The 22,345-nt window shown below is 41.4% G+C and overlaps 1 protein-coding gene across 3 annotated transcripts in view; it reads right to left on the bottom strand.

Annotated features, from left to right (window-relative positions):
- sema6a (sema domain, transmembrane domain (TM), and cytoplasmic domain, (semaphorin) 6A) overlaps positions 1–22,345 on the bottom strand; it is a 118,978-nt gene that overhangs the window by 16,027 nt on the left and 80,606 nt on the right. For 2 of the 3 annotated variants that reach the window (XM_041999049.1, XM_041999048.1), the window contains 9 exons: positions 15,885–16,102; positions 14,237–14,368; positions 12,370–12,525; positions 9,946–10,119; positions 8,234–8,374; positions 8,058–8,135; positions 4,156–4,214; positions 3,311–3,331; positions 231–410 (listed from right to left, as the gene is read on the bottom strand). In XM_041999049.1, coding sequence (XP_041854983.1) covers positions 231–410; positions 3,311–3,331; positions 4,156–4,214; positions 8,058–8,135; positions 8,234–8,374; positions 9,946–10,119; positions 12,370–12,525; positions 14,237–14,368; positions 15,885–16,102 — 1,159 coding nt within the window. The remainder of the gene's footprint in view (positions 1–230; positions 411–3,310; positions 3,332–4,155; positions 4,215–8,057; positions 8,136–8,233; positions 8,375–9,945; positions 10,120–12,369; positions 12,526–14,236; positions 14,369–15,884; positions 16,103–22,345) is intronic. The other variant, XM_041999050.1, reaches the window with a different exon arrangement.

A 22,345-nucleotide genomic window follows, 5' to 3' on the forward strand; every position in this document is an offset into this window, starting at 1 on the left:
TGTGTTTGCATACGTTTCTGTGAAGGTTTTACATGCTAAGCGTGAGGCAATTTGTCCCCTAGAGACAAAAACCATCCACCATTTCGACACCTTGTCAGCTGGAAGCAGCTAGGCAGTCATAAAGCTCAATTACTTAAACCCCTCCCTTTCACTTCACCCCCCCCCCCAACTCCCTTGCCACAGGTGACAATGGACCAAACTGACTGTTGCCATTGCGTTCCAAGGCTTACCATTGGCTTCGGGTTGAGTCTGAGAGGGCACAGCCACGTAGGGGTCTTCCCCTTTGTCTGAGCTCATGGGGAGGTCCTTCTGCTCCACCATGCGGCCCCGCCCCAGGGGGCCCTCCGCGGCCTCAGGGAGGGCTGAGGTGGGAAGTGAGAGGGTATGGTGATGGTGGTGGTGGTGGTGGCCTGCCGGACACAGCACAGGTTAACTTACGCTCACAGCAGACAGGGACAGGCTTCAGGGGACGCAACCACGGGCGAGCTGGGTTGCTCAGACACACATACGCATACACATCTATTCCACTTTTAAAATGCACAATCATAGACATAAGCACACTAGAACAGCTGCTGGGCTACGTGAGCTAACAAGGTGTTTCCAGTGTGACTGTAAGCAACTCATTAGCAAATATGTTGTGTGAGTGTTTACCGGGTTTGACATCTGTCCTTTTTCTGTCACTCTGTGCATCTTCATCTCTCTCACTCCTCCTCCTCCAGTTCTGACTGACATGTTAGAGCTCTTCTGGGTCTGTTAGTATATAACTGTATCTTTCTACATGAACTACAGTGTGCTTATCTTTCATATGTGGGACAAAAGACAAACTTTCTCCCCAGTGTTCCTGTTAAGATCTATGCTTATAACTTTTCTTCTGCCTCTATTGATATTCTCCCCACTGTCTTTTTCGAACTTTGTTTCTATCTAAATTTTATAGCAACATTCAACTTTTACATACGATAACTATGTCAACTTTAAATCATAAAGTAAGTGTTATAGCAAAAGCATTTGGTCAACAAGAGAAAAATAATAATGATTTCTATAATTACTTGACAATCTGTAAATATATATATATTTATGCTATCTTAAACAGTTCGTGGTTTCAGCATCTCAGCTGTGAAAATTTGCTGCTTTTCTGCACCTCGTGTTATTATTGTACTGGACCATTTGTCACACGGAACATGCAGTGGGTTAAGGGAAATTATGCTTCCTCTAACATTTTGCAGAGTAAATAATAAAGAGATTTCACTCTTGAATTATTCTGTTGCCATTTCTTAATTTGTGGGTAATGGAGCTACATATCTCCTGTCTGTCTACATCTGCTGATCACTCAGAAAGTCAGCGTTCTGCATCTGCCTTTCTTAGTTTCCCATTTTCTTTCAGAACCTGATTTTGTGCATGAGCTTTGTTTGGATGTTTATTTTTTAACCATGACAATCACATTACTATCCCACATGTTTACAGTTAAGCCACCCTACACGCTTCTGCCAAAGCTATATATTGTATTTAATATATTTTAATCACATCTTGACAAAAAAATAAATGCATTCCCATAATGGAAAGTGACAACATTTTTATCCACAACCTCTTGTGGAGCTCAACCTCCAGTTACCATTTTGACAAGCTCTCTCTACGGAGGAGGTGACAGCATGTGAGTGTGTGTTTGTTTTGGGACGTGCACATGCCTGTTCAATATGTGTTTATGCTTGTGTTTGTAGATGGGGAGGCACCGCTGGTAGACGATGCATAATAGACACTCATGCACACCACCCAAAGCCTACTCCTCTTCTGTGTGGCGTGGCAATCATTAAAATGATTTATTTAACTATTGGCCCAAGGCTGAGAGATTAGTGTGACAGGCCTATTTTATAATTCATTCCCCCACCGCCAGGGGAAGTGCAATTCAGGCAGATGACACACATACAGAGAGCTCGGAGCCTCAGTGCTCCTCCATGAATCAGACAAAAAAAGCTCTAAACTGGCAATGGATGCACATCCTTCTCCTTCTTCAGATTAAAAGAAAGGCATGGATGCCTAGTCTGGAGTAGCAGAGAGGAAGATGGAGAGGGGGCAAGTATTTATCTTAAAATCCATATCAACTAGCAACAGATAGAAAGTCTGAGGCTAAGGTTGACAATAGGGGGGGTATTGGTTGTTACCGACTGGGTGTTGCCTGTTTGAGTTTGTGTGTGTGCCTGAAAACACATAGCCAAGCCAGTGAGAGCATATTCAGCACAACAGGGGGGAACACCAACACAGATGCTTTTTCGATGACCCTGGATCTCCAAAAGGAGGAAGAATCACAGTGGGGTTACAGCCACAGGGGGTGAGTGAGCTGGCTTTCTGGAGAGACTTCAAAATATCTATTCTTGTCATTCTGTATGGATCTGACCGTTTTGATCTGGCAGCTGCGAGGCACTGCATGTGCGTGTATGAGAGAGGAGAAAGATTCACAAAAAAAAAACAAAAAAAAACTAGCTAATGCACCTTCAGATTAGATAAAATATAGGATGTATAGGTGTGGGTTTTATGGATAAGAGTGGCATTGCTTCAGGCCAATTACATCTGAGTGGAAAAACTAAACTAACAACCCATGTCATTTGGAGACCAAAAATATTAGTAATAAAAAGCTATGTATGTATATATTTACTTTGAGTCTTGACATGTTTTCTGCATGTTTACATTTGTTCTGAACTGCGCGAGTCCAGATGGTTCAAATACACAGACAAGCCAGTTTAATATCTCGTTCTCTCCTGAAGCACATGTCCTATTTAATGCACACAATGAGGCATTTTCTCACCATTAAAGCATTAAACCACCAACAACCAGATCCATCTAATTAGCAAAGCAAAGGTCATAGCTAATCAATGCTATTGCACAGAGGATAAAGAGCATGGTGCAGTGGGGAACAAGAAAGGGGAGGAAAGGTATAATTAAACTATCCAAAATCAGAATCAACATCAAAGATTTTCCATTCTAATTTCTATCTCTACAATTCTATCTGTATTCTAAACACCAAAGGGGCTAAATGAGGAGAAATACTATGAGCGTTGAGAGTGATCAAGTTTCATTTCTTTCATTACCTTCATAACCCGAAGGGATGTCTATCAAAAAGAAAGAATGAAATCAATTCAGTTAAAACCTTGTCTCATTAATAACCTCTCTTTATACGTGTGGGAGGAGTTTTCATTTCCTTGAGAGGGGATGACTGACTAAATAGATGAAGAGGTGTGGCCGAAGTAAAAGATTTAAAACATAACGCAGCTTCTGTTTTTTTATGTGATTGCCCATGTTACACAAGTGGGATACTTACCATTCAGTGCCACAAATGTATCTAAAAGAAAAAGAAAAGAAATGAAGAGAAGCCTGTTATTGCATGCAGTAAAGAAAGCTTATATGCTTTAACATGATAAAAAGCTGTGACTTTTAAAGTAATTCAATTGACTAACTGCTCGATATTCCCCTCACTTCTAATCAGAGGGGGAATCTATATGGCTTCTATACGTCCAACATGCTGGGGTCCCTTGACTAAACATGCAGATTAAAGTGAAAAGAAAAATTCATGGGCTTTATTTACACTGATTAATGAGTGATCTAAAGTCAAATTGTTTTCAAGTTTCTTTTGCAAACTGAGCAGCTCAGTAGAATATCAAGAGGGTATCACATTTGCAAACAGCTACTCTGAACACAAAAAGTTCAAATATACTATCTCCAAATATAACGAGTGAAAGAGACCTTAGACTTGAGGCTCACTTGGAGGCTTGGAGCCTTGACTTGTTTTATGTTTTAAAATGAGCCTTGTGACTTCTCACATATAAAATCTCTCCCTTGTGTCCTGCTGAATGTTTGTTTATTTCAGGCGTTTTGCAAGACGGAACCCAGTCTTTGCCCAATGGGACACAACACTCTATTGACCGGGGGACCACAGAAACGGGGGAAATCGGACAGAAAAGGACAAGAGCCGAAAGGGACAGATGGATGGACGTGAGTAAAAGAGAGAACTGTAAGGCAGAGAAGACGAGAGGAAAAAAAAAAGGTGAAAAGGCAGCGAATAAGGAAATGAAGAGCCAAGAGAAGAAGGAGACAGAGTTAACAGAGAGTGGTTGTGGGGGGTATGGAAGAGAGGAGGGAAGATAAGAGTGAAGAGGGCCTGCTTACTTTGGCAGTCTCCCAGGCCATCTGTGTTACCATGCTCCACGTCCTGCTCAAAGGCTGATCTGCAGGGAACAGAGACATCATGGTCAGCAGCGGAAAACAGGCCAGGCCATGCAGGCTTGCCACACCTAGCAAAGTAACAAATCTGTGGGAAAGCTACTACAAAAACACCATGAAACACAGCATATCCTAGCACACAGTGTAAGCTGCAGAAAGTCCTATGCTGGACTGAAATCAAAGTACACCTAGCAGGTGCCCTGAAGACCTAAATTCAGTGGTTATGTGGAATGTAGGAAGTCAAGTAAATCCATAGCTGATGCAGAATTTGTTGCTAGAAGTGTTGATAAAAAAGGATTTATGTTTTGTTTGTCTGTAATAAAAACAGATATGTGGCTAAAAACAATGTTCAGACAGATTTTGACATTTCTTTTAGACAGAAGCTAGCTAGCAGCCAGTTAGCCTCCCCTCATAAAAGCTAGACAATAGCTCATGTTGCTGCTCTCTGTCAAATATTTCAGTACAAAGCCCCTTTGTAAACATTTTCTTTAAAAAACAAATTACAGACAACCTGTTTATTAGAGAGCAGGCAGGGTAATGTGTTAAGCCAATTTGTCTGAGATTATTTCAGCTTCAACACTGAGGACGCAGATAGTAGTTTACCTTGCACTGCACTCCGTGCAGATTCTTTCTCGCATCATGCAATACATAGACATGAATGAGTTCAGAAGTAGAGTGAGGTGCTCACTGCATCTATGTGAAAGCCACTTTAGTTTTTCAGTGTTAAAGCAAATCTAGCTGTCACCCAGTCTTAGCTAGGTCAAGCTATCTTTGTTGCTTCTACTAGCTTCAACTTTATTTCGCAATCAATGCAGCACTTTCATTTTTTTTCATTTAGTTCGTGGCAAGAAAGAAAAAAAAACTGCTTTTTCATGAGAACCTTTTGTACAATCGTTTTCTCATTGTTCACACTATCTGACTTTATAAAGCCTTAGTACAGACATGTTTGTAGTTACAATCACATGCACCAAGAGCAAAGCAGTGGGGGGTAACCATGCTTGAGGGCCATCATATGACACAGAGATAGTTTTGGAGATGTTATTTTCTGATGCACTAAGACCTGTTTTCTCCCTGAAAGACCACCAAGCAGGCTGTAAGGAGATCGGTGAAACAGAGCGGACCAACTGTCAACCAGAATCACAGTCATGCATGAAAGCTTTTCACAGTCCTCCGCGGCTCCTATCTCAGTTCTCCTCCTTCTCTGACTTCCACCCGCCTCTCATCTTCTTCACCCTTTACTGATGACAGCATAAAGATTAATGATGTTCTAAAACACTATCAACCATCGTTTTTGCCCTAATCAGGGTAAAAACATGGCCCTCACAACAAAAGGAGACTTTAGGAAGCTAAACAACAACTAGATTTCTGTCAAAGTCATGTCTTCGCATACACTTCTCATCCATATTAACACCACAAAATTGAGAAGAATAACTTTGCCAACTCGTACTTGGAGAAATAATACCCTGAGATTCATATGGATACTTTAACATCTACCAGCAACCTGACCATTTTGCGCTTATCTTTGTGAGTTTTAGACATATTTATATGTTGGTGATGAGTGAAAAATTTCATGCACAGTATATTGTACCAGTCAATGTTTCACCCTGTGAGTGCAAATCATTTTTTATTTGGGAGGGGTTGGTGATATTGATGTGTTAAAGTCTTGATAACCACATCCACTTAAAGCTATTTTCATACTTGGAGTTTCAATTATTCTGCTTGTGTGATTTGCTTACCATATATAGTCATAATCACAAAGTAGAGGCAGCAGAGTTGCAAAACTGAACCTATAATCAAATCAATTCTGGTATCTACTAGATATTCCTCCCCGACATTTCATTACCTTCTCCCAACATGCCAAGCAATGCAGTTGGTTTTTTTTTTGTTTGTTTGCTTGTTTTTTTGTTATTTAAAAAGATTAGACAACCCCTATCGTCACGATTTCCATTATAGATTGATAATAAATTTTCAGAATTTGGGATGAAAAATGCAAGTTTGAAATCCCACTAGCCTGGAGATGAATTAACAATAAGCATTCACACTACAGATGTAGTGTCTGGACCTTTCTAGGCACATATGAAGAGTGAATGAACCATGGTCTGAACCCTCAGTCAAAGGGGTCAGCCCTATAGTGGCTGCAATGTAGCAAAAGAAGCACAGTGTGTTTGAATGTGACACTACAGGCAGTCAAGCTCGGGGTTGAGATCCCACTGCAACCCCATATTGCATATTTAAATCAGATTCTAGCCGCACCATACATAACTAGAGGCAGTCAAAATGCCTTTATTTAATATTATCTTGCATCACGTGATTATTATGTGAGATATGAGGTTACACAGGGGACTTAGTTGCTGAAATGCAGGTCAGGCATAATAGCATTCATTATTCATATCAGAAGTGAAATGGAGGCAGGAACTATACTGTATATTCAGTATGAAGTAAATATGCAAATCTATCCCCAAAGCTGCTGATTTGTTTTGATTCCTGGTTTTCATTTAAAAAGGAATCAGGGCTCATCAAGTCACAAGCCAGCATATGGGTACATTTTATCTGGGTGTGCTCATCTGATATGGTGATTATAGCAACACAGCTGTTTATCTATTTTACAAAATAACAACTATTCAGAATCATATGCAATTATATGCATGAACGGGGGAGGGAGGGGGAAGGGGGGTGGGGCTGGGGACCATATTGCAGGAGACCAGAGTGCAAGCTGTTTATAGGCAGTAGGTGTAAGAGGCATAACTCCACATGGGAAAGCTGGCACACTAGCATTGGGGCCAGATGGAAGAAGAAAGGAGGGGAGGCTTGCAAGAGAGAAAGAGTATGTCAGGAAAGATGGAGGAAAAGAATGGATAAAAATAGATGCACAGACAGGAATGGACATACACAGGTAGGAAGAGATGCAGAAGGATTAATAGGACAACAAGTCAAGAGAGGGGAAAAGAGACCTGTTTGTGTGAGTAAACCTCTCCCCTCCCTTATTTCATCCCTCCTTATATTCATCTTTGCTAATATTTTTAATAGCTCACTGCCGACTAACAGATCCAACTAGAGCAAATCCCCCAACTCTCCCACTTAGAAATATTGTAGAATAAAGAGGCGAGGTCATCTGCTTTACTAAAGCCTCTGTGTCAGCTCCTGCTCCAAAGTGGAAACTCAATCAGAACTGTCACCGCAACAGCTTTGGAGAATAATAATAGGATGGGTAGCGTCTGTGTTTTTGCTATGCAAGTTTTATGTGGTGCACTTGGTGCAATGCCACGCCAGACCAATCACTTTGCAGCAGAGGGATCAAATTCATTCATCATCAGATGCTAGTCGAGCAGTGGTCCTTTTGTTATGACCTCATCTGTAAAATGTTTTTCCCACCACAAAACTCCATATGCTGTTTGTTCAGAAAGCATAATCTGTTTCTATGTCATAGCTGCAGCCACAAAATTATAGTTGCTGTGGCCATCAAACTTTCCCCAGCATTGCATACCCAACCCCAAGCCTCGGGCAAACAACGCTTTCCTTCCATTCATCCTTCCAACAGCCGCTTCAGCTGGAGGTAACTGTACTTACACACCATAAATCAGAAATATACAGAGGTGAATAGTGGTTTAACTGGTTAAATCAAACCAAGTCCACAAGTTTCAAGTATGTGAAACTGATAGCCTGCATCAAAATACTATAATACCCATGAGCCTCAGCTGATGTTTGCTGCACTACTGTACAAAATGTGATTAGATAGCTCAAAAAAAAAATCTTTCAAAATGTTTTATTTTTCTTTGTATTAAAATTTGCAGCCTTAAACCTTCCTGCCACTTAGCAGCTCTCTTCTGATTGCACCTGTATTTACTTACTTGATGCCACCAACCACTTGTCTGCAGGCACCTTCTGACACCCAGCCACAATATGGGTCCCTGGAGGCTATACAGGACCTGAAAAGCAATCACACAACACAACATATAAATATTGTTCAGAACTGTTAAAACATCTGAGAAGAAATGAAAATTTGATAGGTGATCGTCAAACTTACTTCTTGCACCGCCCATGCCTTTCACAGCGAGACAGCGGTACTTTGACTACACAGGAAGTGAAAGCCACCCACAGAGCATGACTTTTACTGTCTATCTGCATCCCGATGATGCGCTTGTCTTCCACACCATCTATACTGCACCTAAAGGAAGAGGGTCAAACCTGGATTATAACTACTTTACCTTCAGTTTTATTACAATTAAAGGAACAAGTCAGAGCCACTAAATGAAATTGAATAAAACAATTAGGAGTTTTCATAGAAAAGGGTGGAGACATAGTAAACAGATAAAATCTGAGGTCAGTAAGAACACAGATAATGCTGGACGAGTGCTCACAATGTCAGGAAAAGGGTGGGAGATAAAGAAAGGGGTGATACAGATACAACAGATAAACAGACAGATGGGAACTGTGAGCAGTCGGTAGCACTTAACTGTAAAATCCACTAACTCTAACTCTAACCCTCCACTCCTCCCCACACTTGACCACTCCTCCATCCCTGTTAGTTGTCTTTGTCTCCACATCCCCACAGGAGCACGCTCTAATCCCTCTTGGGTGTGTCGAGCATCTTTCTATCCCTTCCCTCTCTCTACTCCTCTCTCTATCCTGCCATCCAGCTCCTGGGATTTAATCTCCTCTTCACAGAGCTCCGGTCCTGCATTAATGCTCTCAATTAGGGCTTAGAGTCCATCTACACTGGGTAATGCACAACAATCGGGCCTTCGCTGATCCAGTCAGGCAGGCTGGGAAGCAAAGTCACTTACTGTACAAGACCGAAGCCAGATGGCCAGCTGCCGACAAATGCTCAACCCCAGCCAACAGGAGAGCGGGAGAACAAAGAGGGACATACAGGGAAGAGGCAAGAAGGAGGCCAAGCAAGGGGAGAGGAGAGAGGAGAGGGCACTGCCCTTCATCCCCTACATAAGGCTTGTTTGTTATCTAACATATTGGTTAAACAACAAACATTGAAAGCCCTCCTGTAAAGACCCCCTTCTCCTCTTCTTGTCTCCCAGCTTCTGGTCTTCTGTTCTTCACAAATATTTTCTCCATTTTTATTTCTTGTTTTGTTTTGTTTTGTTTTGTTTGGCCAGTTGTTCCCTATTGTCCATTACCTCCCAACTAAATATAAACTTTGGCAGGACTGCACTGTGGCTGATTTTTCCTTATTCCCTATGCTCCAAATGAGCGCTCAAGTCAACCCTCTGCATCAAGTTTATGGATACCAACTCACTTCCAAACAGCCACTACACAAACCAACAGACAAGTAATGTATTAGTAAGAGATCCCAGGCTGGCTCTGAAGACTAACACAGACCTCGATGTGTGTATGTGTGTTTTCTTTAATCAGCCAACATCTTGAAAAAGCTGGGCTCTGCTGTGGTTGGGAACCACACTGCTATGCTATCCACAGCCTTAGTGTATATGTCTCTAATTTAGTAGCTGTGGTTGGGCAAAGTGTAACCTGATAAAACTCTTTTAAATGATAGAGTAGCCATCTGGTTGGCTGGCTTCACTATGCAGCTTGGGTCAGGGGGACTGACTGCCTGTGAAGGAGCTGGTAGTTTGGCAGAGTCGATAGATGGTGGAAAGACAAAATTAAACACGTTCTCTCTAGGTAACATACACACACATACACAGTAACTGGCCTTCCTTTCGTTTGTAGCAACTGTATCCATGTGTCTCTCTAGTATACACTCATGAACCCAGAACTACGTACTTGTCAGGGTTGTAGACACTGAGCTCTTCTAGAAACAGGCTGTCATTGAGGAAGCCATTGTTCATCTTGGCCAAGAATTTAAGGATGATGCCTTTCTCTGATCCCAGAAATACCACTGTGTGGTTCTTGTGGGGACCTGCCTCACTGTCCACCGCAATGCGCGTCAGACGATACCTGGAAGAAGGAATAAAACAATTGATTCATTGGATTGGATAAAATCCAATCAATTCATTACTTAGTTTGGTTGTTTACCAACAACAAAACATTAGCTCTGTAAAAAATCAACATATGGTGATGCACGTCACTAGCAGAGATTCAAGTGAATTTTTAAAACACCAGTCCAGTACTCTTTTGACTGAATGTCACTTCCTGGATGATTATTAACCAGCTGATCAGTCAATCAGTTAACATGCTTTACATCAAATGTCTAAAGTCACAACAGCCAACAACAGGGCACTCATTATTTTACTAACTGTAAATACTAACTAACTGACTAAAATATACATGGCATTTGTGTGTTTCACTTCCATTGGTAGAATAGTGGATAAAAGGCATCAGTGTTATTGATTTATTGTTATAAGGCTGTTATTTACTCTTATTTACAGATTACAGTTGGTTGAAACTTTAGTTTTAAGGAGCTTTTTTCACATTTTTCTCTGGCCTGATGATAAGGATTCGGAGGCTTACTGTATCTCAGAATTCTTCCAAATGTTCCTTATCAATAGAGCCTGAGGCTGTTCAGTTTGGGTTAAATGCTGTGCAGCTGTTACTGATTGGATTTGAAAATGTTTTCAGATGTAAGTTTTTTTTTAAAAAAAAGCTTGGGGCTTTAGGGGTTAATAGAAGGAGATGGGATTTAAAGATTAAAGAAGAGAGCTTATCCGGACATCTAGGAAGTCCTCTATTACCCTCATTAATGTTTACTGAGCGTTCTACATGTGAAAATGGGTTACAAGGTACGCACCGGTAAAACTGGTACTCTAAAGGAGAGATTTTTTAAAAGCAGTAACTATAATACACATTTGCACCATGACACCATTAGAAATACAAGCCCACACTAATGCTTGTCTTTTCTTAAAATATATCCTAAAATGCCTGGTGACACTGGTAAGTCAGTAAGGAGTAACAACAATGTGAAGATCTAATAGGGTTTTATATATATATATATATATATATATATATATATATATATATATATACTCACAACAGGAGCTCCAAAGATTCTTGTCAGTGAAATGTGATCCACTAAGACACTCATTGTCTTACCTATTAAAGATGATAAAAATCACACGAGGGAGATTCTTAAGTGTGTGTTTCCCCTTTGATTGAGTGTGCCCAATCTGCTGAGGTCCCTGCTGCAGTACAGCAAGTCTCAAGACAAAAAAAGCTTTTTCATTTTGAGGAAAAAGCTTATGCTTTATTTTGGGGTGTCCTCTCTGGGATGCAGCAAGGATCAAACCCTATTACTGATTTCATTTCCAGTTGACTTCAGCTCAGGAATAGTAGTCCACACTGAAACCATGACAATAACCTCCTCTACTCTACATGCATTTGTGATGCTTTTTGAGCTTAAATAACACTCCTAACAACAGAATCATTCATTTATGATAAAGTCATATCACACTAATGAACAGTTGGTGAACAGCTTCTTATATTCAGACAAAGACACTGCAGAATGTAGGTCAGACGCAATGAAAGTCGCAGCAAGATGTGACATGATGCACATAAAGTGATGCTACCTCCACTGAGGCTTGTCATGAATGAGGCAAGCTGTTCCAACTTGAAATCCTGAGCAGATGCAATTAAATTCCAAGTCCAAACTTAGAAAGGGATTTTTAACTTTTTTAGCAAATGTACCCCTGGCTTGTTTTGCCTTGCCAATGAGATCACGATGTGCTGTCACATCCCCCCCAGAGACTGGGTTAAATGTCTGTGTGTAGTGTAAGTAAAAGCCAGCTTCATGATCAAACAACATCAGCCATGGTGCAGTGGCTTTTGGGAGAAGAGTTCCATTTCAAAAACTTACTAGAAAAGCCAGCTACTCATCTAAAGCAGATATGTTGTTACTGCAGTATATTCTTCTTAAAATATCCTCAGAGCCCATTGTAACCAAGAACTGCAGAAAGGAAGGTTTTATTTGTTTTCTTAAGGAACTAACCATAAAGATAAGCGTGAATGAATACTTAATTTGCTCACTCTCTCTTTATCCCATCATTACACTGTCACTTTGGGAAAAGGACTGTAAGGTGTGAATTTTGTTTCCTCCACTGTAATAAAACTAGGTCAGTATCTGGTTTGTGGTGGAACAATGATGTCTTTTAGTAAGTCTGACTCTTTGAGCAGCACTTCAAATAATTACCATCCTGGACTGAAGAGATTCACAAAACTTTGATAAAAATGGCTTTTGGAGTGTAAAATACTTACCGCACCATGGTCTTAAGAAACCAGGGCCTGTTAGCAATGGAGGGCACGGCCTCATCCATCAGAGGATGCATCTTGATGAAGTTGAGTGTATCGTCAGGGAACTCGTTGGATACCTTGTATCGCTCCATGGATGGAGTGCCGGCACAGCTGCCAGGTCTGCAGATGGAGGGGAGGAAGGCAATGAGGAGGAAGAATGATGGGAAAGGAAAAAAAGTTGGGAGCAGATGGAGGAAAAAGTATGAATAGAAAGCCATGTTATTGGATGAGGCAAATAGAGGAGAGTAAGTCTATCTTCCTTAAAATCTATAAGAGTGAAGCTATAAATGACTGAACTCTCATTCTAAGATGTTTTGGTCAAATAGGAAGACACATAATGTGTTCTTTCCTCTAAACCCAGGATAAGGCAGTGAGACATTTTACCTATCTCATCCTTTAACAGGGAACTGGTGAGTTCCTTGTAAAAGAGAAGCTGCTTTTGATGGCAAATCCCTGTGCAGACATGTCACCTCCAAGAGCTTGTAAAACCTCTTTACAGCATGGTCTTTGATACCCTTTCACAGCACATAATAGACACCAGACCCTAGAAATATTACCCAGCCAGCCAGCCAGCGACAGTGTGCCTGACACTGTCAGTATTTAAGAAGCAAACCTTTAATTACGCATATGTGTATGCTCTTAGTTTTCTAAAGAAAATCGTTATTGTAGTTATTTGATGTAGTGATGTGTAGTCAAGAAAAGCCTTGATGTGCATCCCACACATATCTTTCTTGTTTACGTAACATCACCATACAGAAATGAAAGAAACATTTAAAAGAACATGAAAGAATCTAATTTGATTTAGTTCTTTTAGAAACTTGATTTTTCAAGACGATATCAAGCTTGACTGCATCAACTCTTGACTGAAAACTTATTCAGAAACATTCTTTTCAACTACTGAAGGTTGCATTTTTATCCACCACAAATTTAAGTTAGTTCCTTCTAACATAAAGCTGACCCTTAGTTTCTGCTATAAGTATATTGCTTATGTGAGCAGACATATGGACAGCAAAAACAGAAACAGACATCTCTTAAATACGAAAATCTGCAAATGATTCAACATGAGCGTCTAGCACATGGAGGAACAGTCTGGTGCAGGACCAGACCTTGGTGGCATTGTTACAAGTCTCCGTCTGCTTGATTGTAGATAAAAAGGTCTGAACACATTACAGGATGGAAATGAAATCAATCCCATTAATTACAGAAAAATAAACGGCGGGTACATCTGCCTCTTGAAATTACTGATGTTGAATATAAGCAAGTCATTACCTTGTAATTGAGGGGGAAAAAAAGGAAACTAATATATCCACACATTAATGCAATGCATGAGATGAGTATAGTACAGCCTCTCATTGGTGCAGTATCACATCCTTAGGCTATACAGGAACACACAAATGCACACATACACACAGATACCACTAACAATTATCATGGCCCAGATATCTGTAGTAAATCTGTTTTTTTTTCTTGACGATAGAAGAACAGCTCTTAGCCCACTAATTAGTGAGCAATAGATGGGAGATTGATCAGGTTGTGGAATTAGCCAACCATCTGTAAAGAGATCTCATGCTTCATTTGTCAATGCGTATGCAGTTGCATGCAGAGAAGAGGTGAGGTAATGGGTGCAACTTTGAAAACATGAATACATGCCAACTTTGAGGTGGCATGTATGTGAGTGTGACTGCACATTTAGTGTGTGGGTGACGCCCTATGTGATGTAGGATGTTAAATCCCTTACTAAAAAAAAAAAAGTGGCGCTATGAGTAAAAAAAAGACAGGAGAGACTTGTGGATTTAAGTTGTATGTGTATACAAATGAGCTTTAAACGTACCTTGGCTTGGGAACCCTCTCTTCAGGAAAAGGCGTCCATGTGGAATCTGGGGATTTCTGCTCTTTGAAACGCCCTGTGAACGTCTTGGCCACCTCTGCCATGTCATAGGCACACACTGCCGAACCTGGAATACTGCCATGACACAAAAACACAGAAACACTACATAAACAATCCGGCTGACTTAACATTTCAAAGAAACACTTTGGATATTCTGGACTATCATCGAAAGACAGAAACATGGATTTATAATCCCTTTTCATAACAGTTAAATCCCCCAAGGATGGCTTATTTTAGAAGATGCATGTTTTAAGTGTTAACAATATCAGCTTCTTTTTTTTTTAACAAATTCAAAAAGCAATTATTCTTTTTTTTCAAGTAATTACAATTTTACTGAATAAACTGAATACATTTTACTGTATAATTATTGCACATAGTAATGTATCTGTTGAAGTGTTCATGCTTGCTGAATATCATGAGGACACACATTCACTCCCACACTGGGTTTCCCCAACAGCCTCGTGGCATTAAAGTTCATCACAAGTCCAAAATTGGGCTCCAAATACAGACAACAGATTATTTTGTTATTGCCCTTCATTTTCAGGGGAAAAAAAATACCAAACTTATGATTGCAGCAAGGCCAATGACATCTTTCTCTGTGCGGCATCAATGCATAGCTGATTACTGAGTCATTTCTCTATTTTTCATGCATCTGCATTCAAAAGTAAAAGCTAAGAACTGTTTAGAGAAATGCTATTCCCTCTCTTGGCTGGCAGGATTTTCCTGCTGTTGCATCATGGGTTAAACTCATCATGTAGACATTAGGGAGACAGAATACACAAGGGTAGTATTATAGAGAGCAAGTTCAGAAAGTTGTTCATTTTTGGCTCAGCAGCTAAACGACAATAATTGCTGTCTGCATTGCATTTTGACAGAAAGTTAAGACAGTCATATTTCTGTTTATACCATGCTGTTAGCAAGTGGCTGGGCCACTCAGCAACCCAGCTGCTTTCAGACAGACAATTAAACGACATAAACTGAGTGCTGCCTGCATTCTGAATGCGCTCCCACTAATTTCACCCCCTGACTATGAAATGGAAAATTAATGCTAGGATCAAAAAGGCTGCTTACAGAAATTTTCAGAAGCGCTGCTTCATTGAGTTTTAATGTCCATTAAGCATGCTCAATTGCGTTGTCACAAGCAATTGTCTTATCTGCTAAAAAGCTGCCATAAAATAGAAAATTACAATATGTGTGAACTATCAGCAGCTTTGTGGTAATTTTCAATTTAGATAAAATGTTCCCACGGCCTGCGAGAATAGTTCTGAATATGACCTGCAAATGGGGGGAATAAGATTAAAAACCTGCACATCTAAAGGGCAGCAAACTGTTTGACATGAGATATAAATGTTGACCTTGTAATATGTTGCCAAGAGGCACAGCAGGAAAACACACTACTAACATTAACAAAGGTCAGACTGTCATAAAGTTAATGCATTGAGGGCATTTTAGAAAGTACTTTAAACTGAGAGAGATAATTGAGATAATAAATGGAAAGTTCAAAACAGTTTTCGACATACTTGAACTTATTTGTGATAAAAAAACAAACCTAATATAAACACTTTTTTTAGCTTCTTGCCAGTAAGGGTACCTGTTGTAAGGCGTGGAGAAAGTAGCCATCACTACATCCCTCCCATTGATGTGAATGACATCTGTTACAGCCTGCAGGATGTTGAAGTAGAAGTGGGAGTCACCGGGGATGGAGCAGTTCAAGCGAGACTTCAGAAATGAGGTCCACTGCTTCTCTAGGACACGGGGCGAGCCACCGCGGTCGTTCTTACAAACCCTCGCCACCCGAGGAAACACCACCTGCAATGAGTGCCACAGTTGAAAAGTCACATTTGAATGGCCTGATGTCTTAAATCAACTGTCACTGATATCACATGTCTCGCTCTCTTGCTCTGAGGCGCCTGTCAAAAGAGTCCTCCATGGATTTAATTCTGCATCCCTACAGCGCTGTCAGATTCATGATAGGCAGTTTTATGTAGAGGGTCAAATAGATAAGGGGATAAAAATAGACACCCCTATTCTAATTTCATTAAGTTTTCTTTTATTTGTTATACATTACATTACTGTAATCTCAGTTACTGCAGCGCTATTCTACATCCAACCGCTAGGCGGCGCCTATCGCGCTGGTGGTAAAGAGTAGAGCAGGTCACAGAGGAAGAATAAAACTTCCGGTATGAGAGTAACGCCAGCTCAACGTGTGTATCTCCTCTATTCTTCGCCACAGGTTGGTAAATGTTTATTGGAACAAGTGCTTATGACAGACTTTACTTGTTAAAATTGTCGTTTTTGAGTAGTTGTACCGTTGCAGCCGAAGCGGTTTGATGAGACATGTAGAAGGAAACCACAATTAGGATTGTCTGCCAGCTAATGCTAATGCTAGCGGACTTGGACAATGTGGAGTAGTGTGTGTGGTTAGCTATCCCAAAATGACTGAGAAATTAGTGGATTCACTTTCAAACGTAATTCACTTAGCACCTTATGGAAATGTGTTCATGCAGTAAAATGTTTGCTGATGTCAAAGTTAAGTGTCTTCTTGGTCATTGCCAAATCAGAAATATTATATTGTAGGTGTTTGAGTGAGTATAAGGTTGTATGAGAAAACGGTGAAAGAAACCATTAAAGTGAAAATGTATTTTCTTGTTAGCTGTTAGTTAATTACATGTAAAATTTGTTATATATTATAGTGTACACTCGAAGCAGACAGTAAAATGGGTTTCAGTGCTTGTGTTTAAAACTTTGAAGAAGAGTAATTATATTAAGCTAGAAAAATGTGTTGATTGTTAAATAGACAGTTAAAAGCAATAATTAAGAACAAGTTAAAATAAGTGGCAAAATTCATTGTAAATGATATTGTGTTCAAGTGAAATTGCTGGAAATATGTTCAGTTGATGGAATGCTGGAAAGGTAAGATTGTCTTAAATGGCCAGATTATAAATGGGACTGAACATGATGGCCATCTGTCAATTTGTTGATACCTGATGTCTGTAAAAGAATAAAACTTCCGGTATGAGAGTAACGCCAGCTCAACGTGTGTATCTCCTCTATTCTTCGCCACAGCTTGACACGTTGAGACGACTAAACCTTCGTTGCCTTCTGACGGTAATGCCAGAGGGGCAACAATTTTGGGGGCTCGTCCGGGATTAGCGCCACCTGCTGGACTGGTGCTAATCGAGTTAGAACCGTGGGTTCCTGATTACCTGTTTTCGGAGCCAACGACCAAGTGACAGACATCGGGTATCCAAAGATGGCCGCTCTTCATGATCTACAGTGGGAAATTCAGCAACAGCTTCGCCGGCTGATCAGCACTGCCAACAGAGACCTACTTCACAAGCTTGCAGTATCATGTCAAGATGAGGTGAATGAAGATTTACCAGGTGAAGACTCGACTGAAGTGGATCTCTTTGACTTTATTGTTGACTTCCTGAGAAGTAAACAACTAAGGAATCTGGAGGACCAGGGTATGTCTCGCCTACTAATATTTCGTGACCTCATTGACGAACTGCAATTGCCCCACGAGGCAGGTGAACCAGGTGACACATCTAAAGAAGAGGCTGATGCATCTATGGCAGAAACTGAACCAGTAGTACTAGCATCTGCCATAAGGGAGACTACCCAACAACCAATGTCTGCTGATCAGGTGGCTGGGTTGGTAAGACTGGCAGATGTTGCAACATTGTTGCCACGTAGAGAATTTAGGATCCATGGTGGTCAAATTTCTGATTCAGATTCTGATTTAAGTTTTAACAGTTTGTCTAAGCAAATTGATGAAGGACTAACTGAAGGTTTTACTGAGGCTGAGGTTATCAGAACAGTGCTAAAAATAATTAAGCCTGGTAACTTTAAAGACATGCTCATTACCAAAGATGGCCTGACGGTATCCGAGCTAAAGCGTTTTCTAAGGGCACATCTTCGGGATAAAAGCAGTACTGAATTATTTCAGGAGTTGAGCAATGCAAAACAGCTTGACAAAGAAAGCCCACAACAGTTTATGTACAGACTGATGGGGCTAAAACAGCGTGTGATGTTTGCATCTAAACAAAGTACTGGTTTCCAGTACGACAGCAAACTGGTACAGGGAGTGTTTCTCCATTCACTTTACCAAGGGATAAATGAAAAATGTGCATACATCCGACGAGACCTTAAACCCCATATTTCAGACCTAGGTGTCACTGATGATTTTATTCTTGAAGTCATAACAAGGTCTTTGAGTGAGGACACGGAGAGGCAAAATAGGTTAGGCCAGACATACAAACAAAAAGCAGTCAGCGTCAGTGCAGTGCATCAGGAGAAGGACATGCAGAATGCAGTTCAGGTGAAGGCAGAGGTCCAAGCCAATCGCACTGCTATACAAGAGCTAACATTACAAGTATCGTCTTTGACTAAGAGTTTAGAGAAAGTTCTCACACCTGTAGTGAACACAGCAGTAGAGAACACACGTTCCACGACACCACACCCAAAACAGTCAGCCAAGCCAGAAGCAAAAGGAAAGTGCCACCAATGTGTCTCCCAAGGAACTGAAAACTGCACACACTGTTTTCAGTGCGGAAAAGAGGGGCACAGAGCTATTGGGTGCTTACAGAAGTCGGGAAACTGGAGAAGGTCACTGGGGAGGGACCACCAGTGACCAGACATTATACAGAGTCCCCCATCTCAGGAAAACTGCACCTCAAAGAGAAAACTTCATCTCCCACCAAGTCTTTCAAACAAAACAATGTGCCAAAAGGGAAGCGTGTTGCTCAACTGATTGGTGGTCGGTGCATGATAACTTGTTGTCTTAATGGGGTAGAACTTCAGATGCTGTTAGACAGTGGGGCACAGGTTAGTATAGTGGAGAAGTCTTGGGTTCAGAAAGCTCTGCCGCACATAAACATTCAGCCGCTAGAGAGCCTGTTGTCAGACCATCCCCTCAAAGTTACAGCAGCCAATGGGACAGAGGTGCCATTTGATGGGTGGATAGAGGTTCTGCTTGAGATCACAAGTAACCAACATGGCTCTGTTGCCCTCTGTGTTCCGATGCTAGTAAGCAAGGAGAGTGTGAGCAGCCCATTGCTAGGCTTCAATGTAATCCAAGAGATCATTAGGGAAAGTAACAACCAATCAGATGGCCTGAATCTAACAGACTTACTGTCAGAAGCCTTAAAAATTCAGAAAGGCAATGCTGAAACTCTTGTCTCTGTCGTGCAAACAATGCCACCTCAGGAAGAGTCCGAAGGGTTGGGGGTGAGGGTTGGGAAAAGGGGGCTAACTGTCCTCAGCAGCCAAATTTGTGAGGTAAAATGTCGCGTAAGAGCTTTTCCTGAAGGAGGAGCAATGCTATTTGAGCCAGATGTAGAGTGTCGATTACCAGATGGGGTGGAGCTGTTCCCGGCTCTTGTTGATGTACCTGCTGGGGCTTCTAAAATAGTAAAAATCCCAATCCAGAATGCAACAAAGCGAGACATCTTTTTACCTCCAAAGACAGTTTTAGGTTGCCTTGAAGAAATCACAAACAGCAGACCTGTCACCATTCAGCCACGTCCTCAGAAACCACCAGATCCCAGTGATGATCCCCTCCTGTGCAACTTACATGTAAGCTCAAATGATGAAAGAGACAAGAATGCAAAAGAAAACCACAGTACAGAAAAATGGCATCCAAATGTCTGTCTAGACCATCTGACTGACAATGAACAAAATGTGGTGCGACAACTGCTCCATGAGGAATCAGATGTGTTTGCTCGCGAGGAGGGAGACATCGGATGTATTCCTGGCTTACAGCTAAGAATTAACACAACAGACAATTCAGCTGTGCAGAAAAATTACAACTCCATCCCACGACCACTGTATAAAGAAGTAAAGGAGTACATCCAAAACCTCTTAGACAGAGGATGGATCTGTAAATCGCGGTCATCTCATTCTTCACCAGTGGTATGCGTGCGAAAAAAAGACAATAGCCTGCGACTGTGTGTTGACTTCCGTGAGCTCAACCGCAAAACCATCCCAGATCGTCATCCGCTGCCAAGGATCCAGGATCTTCTGGACAGTTTGGGAGGCAATTCGTGGTTTTCCATCTTAGATCAAGGGAGTGCATACCATCAAGGTTTTGTGATGGAGGAGTCAAGACACCTAACGGCATTCAGCACACCCTGGGGACTCTATGAATGGGTAAGAATACCATTTGGACTGACTAATGCACCAGCCGCATTCCAGAGATGCATGGAGGGAGTGTTAGAGGGTGTTAGAGATGAATGCTGTGTGCCATATTTAGACGATGTCCTGTGTTTTTCCAAAACTTTTGATGACCACGTGAACCATCTCCGGCAAGTGTTCTGTCGGATGCGACAACATGGTATCAAACTCCGTCCAGCCAAGTGTGAACTTTTCAAAAGACAAATACGTTATCTTGGGCGAACAGTTTCTGAAGAAGGAATCCAGATTGACCCAAAAGATTTGGAAGCAGTAATAGCTCTGAAAGAAAGGAAACCTCGCACAGTTGGAGAGGTCCGAACTCTGCTTGGATTTCTTAGCTATTACCGGTCCTTTATCCAAGATTTCTCACGTCTAGCACGGCCCTTGTTTGAGCTGCTTCAGAGCCAAGGAGAGACCACTAATGTCACCAAGCCACAGACCAAAAAGGGGAAAATGAAAGGTAGCAAGGGACAGCGTTCCTCCCGTACACCCATTACTTGGACTGCTGAACATCAAAATGTGTTATCTAGGTTAGTTGAGATGTTGATAAACCCTCCTATCCTGGCTTATCCAGATTTTGACCTTCCCTTTGTGTTACATACTGATGCTTCAAATGAAGGCCTTGGAGCCGTATTATATCAACAGCAAAACAACAAACTACGCGTTATTGGGTATGGGTCCAGGACATTAACACCTGCCGAGAAAAACTATCACCTACACTCAGGCAAACTCGAATTTCTGGCACTCAAATGGGCTATCTGTGACAAATTTCGAGATTATCTGTATTATGCGCCAACCTTCACTGTCTACACAGATAACAATCCCTTAACCTACATCCTGAGTTCAGCACGGTTAAACGCAGTGGGTCACAGGTGGGTTGGAGAGTTAGCTGATTTTCATTTTGACATCAAGTATAGACCAGGGAAGAGAAATGCTGATGCTGATATGTTGTCCAGATATCCAGTCAAACTTCCCCAGCAGATACATAACTTCACAGAGGCTGTGTCTTCAGAGGTAGTTTCTGCAGTTTGGCAAGGCAGCAAAGCGGCACAAAACAGTGATATTCCTTGGGTGGCTGTATTACAGCTTAACAGTGAAGATGTAGATGCTGCGCCATCAGAGAGCGTTTCTAGTATCACCCCAAACAATATCAGGGCCGCCCAACAGAATGATTCAGCCATTCAAGAGGTTGTGTCTTTGAAACTAAGAGGTTGGACACCAAACGGAAAAGAGAAAAAGGCAATGAGTAAACAAACAAGGAGACTACTCTATGAGTGGAACAAGTTAGTGGTGGAAAATGGACTACTCTTTCGGAAAACAGACCAAAACAAACAACTTGTCCTCCCTGAACAACTTAAACCGGTGGTGTTAAAGAGCTTGCATAATGAGATGGGACATGTGGGGCCTGAAAAGGTTATCCATCTTGCCAGAGAAAGGTTTTATTGGCCACACATGCAGCAAGACATCGAAGATTATGTAACGAAAAAATGTCCTTGTATCAAACAAAAACACCCTAGCATTCCACCAAAAGCCCCAATGGGATCCATCACAACTAGTGCACCTTTTGAGTTAGTGTGTGTTGATTATTTACATCTGGAGCCAAGCAAAGGAGGATATGAGTATATCCTTGTGCTGATTGACCACTTCACACGGTTTGCACAGGCGTATCCAACAAAAAATAAATCTGGTAAAACAGCAGCTGAAAAGATCTTTCAGGACTTTATTCCCCGTTTTGGGTACCCAGAAAAGCTGCATCACGATCAGGGACGGGAGTTCGAGAATAGCCTGTTTCAGAGACTACAACAACTTTCAGGAATTACTCATTCTCGCACAACTCCTTACCACCCGCAGTGCAACCCAGTGGAGCGACTGAACCGC

This window comes from Melanotaenia boesemani, chromosome 11 (genome assembly GCF_017639745.1).
Source record: "Melanotaenia boesemani isolate fMelBoe1 chromosome 11, fMelBoe1.pri, whole genome shotgun sequence".
NCBI classification, from domain to species: Eukaryota; Metazoa; Chordata; class Actinopteri; order Atheriniformes; family Melanotaeniidae; genus Melanotaenia; species Melanotaenia boesemani.